This window comes from Myxocyprinus asiaticus, chromosome 36 (genome assembly GCF_019703515.2).
Source record: "Myxocyprinus asiaticus isolate MX2 ecotype Aquarium Trade chromosome 36, UBuf_Myxa_2, whole genome shotgun sequence".
NCBI classification, from domain to species: domain Eukaryota; kingdom Metazoa; phylum Chordata; class Actinopteri; order Cypriniformes; family Catostomidae; genus Myxocyprinus; species Myxocyprinus asiaticus.
Genome location: NC_059379.1, coordinates 106,096 through 115,134, shown reverse-complemented (window position 1 = coordinate 115,134; position 9,039 = coordinate 106,096). Strand labels below are relative to the sequence as shown.

At 40.2% G+C, this 9,039-nt stretch overlaps 1 protein-coding gene across 1 annotated transcript; it reads right to left on the bottom strand.

The window, feature by feature from the left end:
* Window positions 1-495: 495 nt before the first annotated feature.
* LOC127427016 (RPE-retinal G protein-coupled receptor-like) lies at window positions 496-7,987 on the bottom strand. The gene is made up of 7 exons (XM_051674292.1): window positions 7,856-7,987; window positions 7,173-7,329; window positions 2,414-2,535; window positions 2,064-2,223; window positions 1,783-1,900; window positions 1,403-1,516; window positions 496-1,243 (listed from the first exon to the last, which is right to left on the bottom strand). The coding sequence occupies exons 1-7, from the start codon at window positions 7,929-7,931 to the stop codon at window positions 1,115-1,117; spliced, it is 876 nt and encodes a 291-aa protein (XP_051530252.1). The 5' UTR covers window positions 7,932-7,987; the 3' UTR covers window positions 496-1,114.
* Between the last annotated feature and the right edge of the window lie 1,052 nt (window positions 7,988-9,039).

Here is a 9,039-nt window from a genome sequence, read left to right as displayed (position 1 = left end):
AGTATCTATCTTCTGCTTTCTGATACGATCACCAGACTGGAATGAGTGACCCATGTTGAAAACCTCCATATTAGGGACATCAGACTTGGAGTTTATGCTGGCACATGACAGTTTTTACTGTTCAGATCTGAAATAAAGCTGTGCTTTAAGTCGAGTTCTTTTAAAATTCATATTGTTTTAACGCACCATGATGATTAAAGATCTTCAGCTGGTGACTGAATTTGTAAATCTCTGAACATCATTGTGCTCTTGAGAAACACACTGAATACCTCAAATAACTTCAGAACTGAACCTGTTGTCAAGGAACTGTGACACACATGAAAGCATCTGTTAAATTATCATTTGCACTCCAAACCAAACGAGAGACGTGAAAGCAGCAGATCTGGAGTCAGTGCTGCACACATACAGAGGAATTTAGAGTCCGACGATTATTTATGAAGGAACCAGCTAAACCACTAAGAAGGAAGTGACCCTGAACAACCCATTTCATAACACCAACATACTCCACCAGTGAGCACTAATTAACTTCACTATTGAGTGGCCTTGATACTTAATTGAAAACATTTTTGAAAGTCTGCCGTCTCTCTAAGACTTTAATCAAACGTCTTTTAATTGTATTTTACATATTAGCAGCTCACATTCAATGCTGCTCTAACATCTACAACATGCAAAAAGAGTGTTTGCTTTTAAACACGCTGTTTTTCAGTATCTTCGACCCCTAACCCTTTCATCATAACAGTCTTGTGTGTCACAGTTTATTCTGGATTAACAATCAAAGGCCCATTTGTTATCAACTCTTCATTTACTGGGCTCAATTTTTGGTTACAGAAATCCACTTTTTTTTAAATTCATACATGAATACTGGATTCTGACAGACACATTAGTGAACACAGATAATACATCACAGATAATAAAATAAAACTGATAAATTATTGTTGGCTGGATGTGCATTTTCATGGTTCATCTCACCTCAAGGCTTCATATATAAATGCTAATCTTCAATTAATACTCATCTGAAATGATGGACATGCACTGACATGATGTGTACAGTGAATTCATATGTAAACACATCAATTAATCTACAAACAACATCAACGCTGCAGCTCGTTCACTCTTATTTCTTTTTATCAGCTGATTTTTGTCCCGTTATGAACTGCCACAGACCTTCACGGTAGAATTCATTTCCGTATGCATACAGGATGGCATGGAAGATTGGAGACATTTTTGCGAGGACTGGCAGGACCTAGAAGATGTACAGTAATTGTAGTTACATGTGCTGATTGAGAGATGAACATGACTTCAATGGAATACATCAATAGAGACGATGATATTTACAGAAGAGAACAATGAAATATTTTACAGAGAGATGGTGAAAGCATGTGATTATTCATTGTTATCTTACCATTCTGAGCTTTGGTGACACAAGAGTAACGTTCTCAAAGCAGGCATATATGCACATTATTACATACGGACCCCAGCAGAACAAAAGCACCTTTAGAGGTACACCTGTATTAAACTACAAGATGGAGAGAAAGTGTTTCATTAACATCAGAACTCATGAATACTCAAATGATAGACATGTGGTTAAAAGACCAAACACTGCCTGAAGTCAGATCATGATTACTATTGAAAAACTCATGGAACACAAAAGACAACAAACAATTCAATCCAACTTTAACAAATATCATGTGTTTGTTTAAATGGGAGATTTTAAAAATCTGTGAAGTCTTGTGAATTGTGTGTGTTAATGGAGTGTATATTGACTAAGAACTGTATGAGCACCTTAAAATGGTGTGTCTTTTTGAAATATGCATAGATGCCATTGTAGGAAGACTGCAAAATCATGACAGGAAAAGCTAAATAGAGTACAGTGATGGTCAACATGTAGGTGATGTAATTCCTGCAGAGGACAGAAGAGAAGAATGCTTCTTTTACACTCTGTGATTTCGGACACTTTCACATTACAGGGTTGAACATTTCAGACAGTCACATGACAGAATAATTAAGGTCTCAGAGCCAATTCGTGGTGCGGTCTTCATAATCTGTTTTCATGATGAACTTGCCGGTCTCCTTTAGTATAGTCGAGTGTACAGCACGTTCTCATTGGCTCAAAGTCAAACTCTCCCCAGCCAATCGCAGGCAGCGGCATGGCTGCCCAGAATATGGCCAGAATCCAGATGATGGTGCTGATGGTCACAGCGGTGCTCCAGAACATCTTCTGCTCTAAAAACAAACTCGACGAACTCATCAAACCATCAACAGTTAGTCAGTAGACATAGTGAGATGAGAATGAAACTGGTGAAAGATTCAAATGAGTTTATCAACAGGACCTTGTGTGTGCACATGCAGTTACTATGAAGGATAATGAAGCATCATCTTTAAGGATTGAATTTGTTCTCTGTTTTAGACTCACTCGTGCAGAACTGGTGGTATCTGTCCCAAGCGACTGCACCAAGAAAACTGATGGCGGCCAGAATTGACACCATTCCCTGAAAACCGTGAATCTGACACCCCTCTGAACCGAACGGCCAGTATCTGTTCAAACACAAACACACATGCTTGTTTTTCTATCTTTGCACACACTTTCCATCGACTTCTATTTTTGTTATACTGAGGAGATAATGACAATTTTTATCCCTTTATCTGCCTTTTTTATTTTTATTAAGACATAATTTAGGATGTTTATTAAGCTGTTTTTCAAACTGTTGGATAGCATAAACTACATATCGCACCCCCGCAATATTTATAATATAACAGCCAGGGTATATGCACGACCCTTAGTTTCAGTTGCCCACGTGACTAACTTTGTTGTTCTAAGCAGAATTAAGGTGTGTCCAGCTTTTTCCACTTAACGAACCGACAGCAGCATGTATATATTTAACGTGCATGCTGACACGGAAGCGGCAGCCCTCATGTAAAGCCCTCCTCGAGCAAAGATCTACTTGTGTAAAGACCAGCGAGTCTACCTGTGCGAATATACCGAGCAAGGACACCAACAAGGCGTCACTCACCATAGCTCTTAAGTATCTTTTTAATTTTATTTATTTTCCATATGTCTACTCCATGCATATCATATGCCCTCAAGCACATCCCTGTTATCTGTTACAGACAGTTTACACAATATAGACTTAGGACACAACGCAACCCACACAACCGACGGCCACTTTGCACATCAGCACCTGCTCTGGTGGGACTCTGGAACTGCCAGTCAGCTGTGAACAAAGCTGACTTCATTCCAGCCTTTGCCACACAGTCCACCCTCAGCATCCTCGCACTGACAGAAACATGGATACATCCAGAGGATTCAGCAACACCTGCTGCCCTCTCCAACAACTTCTCCTTCTCTCACATCCCTCGACCCACCGGTAGGGGTGGGGGAACAGGTTTGCTCATTCCAAACAACTGGACATTTTCACCACACTCCTCTCTATGTAACAATACTTTTGAATTCCATGCTTTTACTACAATGCAACCCACAAAAATGCATGTTGTTGTTATCTATCACCCTCCAGGTCAGCTGGCAAACTTTCTTGAGGAGCTGGACGTCCTGCTGTTCTCCTTCCCTGAAGATGGTAGGCCACTTGTGGTTCTTGGAGATTTCAACATACATCAAGACAAGCCACAGGCCACTGAACTTCATGCTCTTCTGGCCTCGTTTGACTTGGAAAGACTAAGCACCACAGCAACTCACAGATTGGGCAACCAGCTGGACCTCATTTTTACATGTAACTGTACCAACACGAATATTCTTGTTACTCATTTACATGTCTCTGATCATTACATTGTTCAATTCAACATGACTCTCCCATCTATATTAAAACAGACTCTGCCTTTGGTTTCCTTTCACTGTAACCTCCGTTTTCTTTCACCCACATGCCTTTACACTGCTGTCTCTCTTCCCACACAAAACTTGTTCCACCCTGGATATAAACACTTCCACAGACACATTAGGCTCTACTTTAACCAGTCTAGACAGCATCTGTTCCCTCTCCTCTAGGCCAGCACATATGACACTGCCCAGCCCCTGGCTCTCTGATGTTCTTTGTGAACATCGGACTGACCTCAGGGCAGCTGAGAGGAGATGGCGGAAATCTAAAGATCCAGAAGATCTGGGTAAGTATCAGTCTCCGCTTGCAACTTTTTCAGATAACTTTAAATCTGCAAAAACTTCCTATTACCAGGACAAGATCAACAGCACCACAGACACTCACAGCTTATTTAGAACTTTAAACACATTTCTCTGTCTTCCCCCTCCACCACCTGACACATCACTGACAGCAGATGTCTTCACCACATTTTTTACTAATAAGGTTACAGCCATCAGCAATACATTCTCCACACCACACCCTCTCAAACACTCGCCTCCTGTATGCAGCTCTTCTGTCTCTATGTTCTCTCCTCTGACTGACACTGAGGTCTCTAAACTCCTTCTCTCCAACCACCCCACCACCTGTTCCCTTGACCCCATTCCTTCCCACCTTCTCCAGGCCATCTCTCTGTCCATCCTACCTGCACTCACACACATAATTAACACATCTCTACATACAGGCATTTTCCCCACTACATTCGAGTAACCCCGCTGCTGAAAAAACCTACACTTAACTCCACACAATTAAAACACTACAGACCAGTTTCTCTCATCCCATTCATGGCGAAAACACTTGAAAAGGCAGTTTTCAATCAGATCTCTGCCTATCTCTCACAGAACAAGCTGCTGGATGACAATCAGTCAGGCTTCAAAAGTGGACACTCCACCGAGACTACCCTGCTGTCTGTCACTGAGTAGCTGAGACAGGTGAGAGCTGGATCCAGATAATCTGTCCTGATTCTACTGGACCTTTCTGCAGCCTTTGACACAGTCAACCATCAGATCTTACTCTCCACCCTCTCTACTCTGGGCATCACAGGAACTGTGCTTGACTGGTATAATTCCTATCTCTCAGGTAGGTCCTTCAAGGTAGCCTGGAGAGGTGAAGTGTCCAAGTCACATCAGCTACTTACTGGGATACCTCAGGGATCAGTGCTTGGGCCACTTCTCTTCTCTATATACACAACATCACTGGGACCCATCATTCAGGCACATGGTTTCTCTTACCACTGCTATGCTGATGACACACAACTCTACTTGTCTTTCCAGCCCAACGACACCACGGTGACTGCTCGAATCTCGGCCTGTTTGGCAGACATCTCGGCCTGGATGAAGGAACACCACCTGCAACTTAACCTCGCCAAGACCGAACTCCTCGTCTTTCCAGCCAACCCTGCTGTTGAACACAACATCACCGAGAAGCTGGGTGCAATTACAGTAACGCCTTCCAAAACGGTCAGAAATCTAGGGGTAACCATCAATAACAAACTCAGTTTCACAGACCACATCTCAAAGACCGCCAGATCATGTAGATTTACACTCTACAATATCAGGAAGATAAGACCCTTCCTCTCTGAACATGCTACACAACTGCTTGTTCAGTCACTTGTCATAACTAGACTGGATTACTGCAACGCTCTCATTGCAGGCCTCCCTGCATGTGCAATTAGACCCCTGCAAATGATCCAGAATGCAGCAGCACGTCTGGTCTTTAATGAACCAAAGAGAGCACATGTTACACCACTCCTTGTCTCTCTTCACTGGCTGCCGGTTGATGCACATATCAAATTCAAGGCTCTGATGCTGGCATACAGAACAGTCACTGGGTCTGCTCCAGCATACCTAAAATCATTTCTGCAGAGCTATGTTCCCACCAGAAGGCCTGCGGTCGGCTAAGGAACGTTGCCTTGTTGTACCAACACAAAGAGGCACCAAAACACTTTCCCGGACTTTCGGCTTCGTCGTACCACGTTGGTGGAATGACCTTTCCAACTCCATCCGTGAAGCTGACTCACTTTCTGTCTTCAAGAAATGGCTAAAAACACATCTTTTCCATGAGCACTGAACCAGTCACTCATAATAAATAAATAAAATAAAATATATATTCTTGTTGCACTTTAATCTGTCTTGAATACTATTCTGATGCTAGTGAAACTTTGTAATATGGCACTTTTCATACCACTGTCTCCTTAAGATGATTCGCTTATGACATATTACTCTTTTGTAAGTCGCTTTGGATAAAATGTAAACTACATGTTGCACCCCGGCAATATTTATAATATAACAGCCAGGGTATTCATGCACATTGGCGGGTCATTTTGCACATTTACCTGCAACTGTCGACAAGAAATGCAGCTAGACACAAAGACACGTGCTTGAGGAAACACACCTTATTATATTTTGAAGAACAGACTAAAGAATTACCGGCGATGTGCATGTCTGATTTGGTTTTTGTTCAGGAGCACATGCAAATGATGATTTCTCACTTTTGTTTTTGTTTTTGTCTCTGTCAGTCATCTGGGATAATTTTGTGAGAATATTGTTGTCTATGAGGACACTGCATAGGATCTCAGACTATCTCAGGATGCATATGCAAATAACATGCGACAACATTAGGACATTGGAACTACAGGTGAATTGTTAAGTGTTAAAATTCACTACAGCTCCAGAAATGGTTCTTGAACAAGTTTACTCTTTAGCTTCCATTTGTATGTTGCAAAACTATCATTATGATAACAGTAATAGCCTATGGTAAGATGTGTTATATTTTATATTCTAAAATTACAAAATTAGTTTGATAAGTTAAAATGATAATTGTTTATATTTATTTGTTGAATACAAATGGACATAATGCAGCCTTATGGGTTACTTTGCACTAACTAGTTGCCTAGCTCAGACAACACTGACTGATCGATTGGTAGTTTTAAATTGGTAATTTTGCACATCCCTACCTTTTACCTGCAAATGATATTTTCCAGAGTGAAAACAATTGTCATTTCAGACACAACTGTTCTTCAATAGACATTTCATTCTGACAAGTTATTTTCATCTTTTAAAAAGTTTTTATATCAAAACATCAAATCGCAGTCAATACAGAATCACAATATCGCAATACATATCAAATTGGCTAGGAAATATCATTGTAATATCGAATCTGAAGGTCTGTGGTAATTCCCAGCCCTAATATATGGCACACAAATCTTGCAAAGCATATTTTTTTAACATTCTGATCCAAACTTTTAACGTCTTTGGAAAGATTCAGCTCTTAATTCCCTCTGTAGTCCAGTTGTTTAAACACTCGTACCTCAGATAACTGGCATACGCTGCCACCAGCCCGTTGATGTTCAGACTGATATCGGCTACAGCGAGATTAAAGATGAAGAAGTTACCGGGTGTTCTCATCTCACGAACTCTGAGGAACGCAGCGGCTGACATGACATTAAGGAAGAAGCCAAGAAGACCTAAAAGAATCAAAGATATTCAGACTGGTCTGGAGAACTCAACAGGATTCATAATACTGTGAACACATGCAAAGAGCAATCTTATTAAAATAACATTTAACACTGTTTCCAGAAGTCCACACTAACAATAAAGTACCAAAAAGCACAGTGGTAATGTTCTGTTTTTGGACATACCATCACTGTACTGCACAGTACTGTTATATATAATTCACTTACTAAGCTCTTTAATTTCTGAAGCTTTTTCCTTAAAATAATTTATGCATAGATTTAATTAAATCCGTGCATTCACACCAATATGTTTGTGAACCTTGTTAAACCAACAATCAGCTATCAGAAAAAAATCATTTCAGTTCCAGTAGATCAATCTCCACTAATCAATCAGACACACGTGACCTGAAGCAGGCAGATCTCAGGACTGAACACTCTGATCTCTGTTATGGAGTAAAGTTCGCCATAATTAATGCATCATAAGGTGTATCCAGCATTGATCGATCGATTGATTGATTGATTGATCAGTTTCACTCACCGCCGACCAGCAGCGCGGAACTGAAGGCGAACATGTCAAAATCCGTGAAGCCCTCCGGTAACGTGTTTGCACCCATTTTCAACTCTGTTTCTCACCGCCTCCAGTCTTCTGTGGTTTAATGCGAACACTTTTATAGTGTTTGTGTGGTTGTGAAAGAGTGTGTGCGGATTTAAATCCTCTGAAATCCCAGCAGGAATGTTTTAATAAGTTTGTTCTGCTGCGCAGTCTGAAGAACACAGCAGCACTTTGAGAAGTTAGTTGTTATTACACACATGACACATATAATGATTATCGGAGGTGTAATCACTGTTATGTTTCATCATTATTCTGTAAGTAGCCTTGCTGGTGTTGGACTGAGTTTGAGACATCAAATATCAATATTTTGCTGTAGACTGGCTGATCTGCACAACGTTTGTAAATTCAGATTCTGATGTAGTGTTTGTTTTGAAATGTACAAAATAATAAGTATGAAATTTAAATCATCAGATGCTTTATTTCCGCAATAAAACAAATGTTGTGCAGTTATTTCAGCTGCTTCAGTGTATGTTACCTAAACAAGCCTGTATTCAATAAGATCAGACAAGTGTCACTTATTAAGTCATTAAAGGGATAGTTCACCCAAAAATGTAAATTCTCTCATTATTTACTCACCCTCATGCCATCCCAGATGTGTATGACTTTCTTTCTTCTGCAGAACACAAATGAAGATTTTTAGATTTAAATGAAAAAAGGACTTAAATATTGATTTGTTTCTCACTCACACCTATCATATCACTTCTGAAGACTTGGATTAAACCACTGGAGTCTTATGGATTACTTTGATGTGCTTTTTGGAGCTTTAAAGTTCTGGTCACCATTCACTTGCATTGTATGGACATACAGAGCTGAAATATTCTTCTAAAAATCTTCATTTGTGTTCTGCAGAAGAAAGAAAGTCAAACACATCTGGGATGACATGAGGATGAATAAATGATCACAGAATTTACATTTTTGGGTGAACTATCCCTTTAAAGATCCACAATGTTCAGGATTTGTAAACGAAAACCACTCTTTATTGCATTTTAAAAGTGTGCTGTCATTTATACATCGTCTTAAACTTTGCAATCATCTTAATATGAAGGTTTGCGCAAAAAAATCTGCTGTTATGCACGACAGCTGCATGTGGCACGCTGGCAAATATTTCA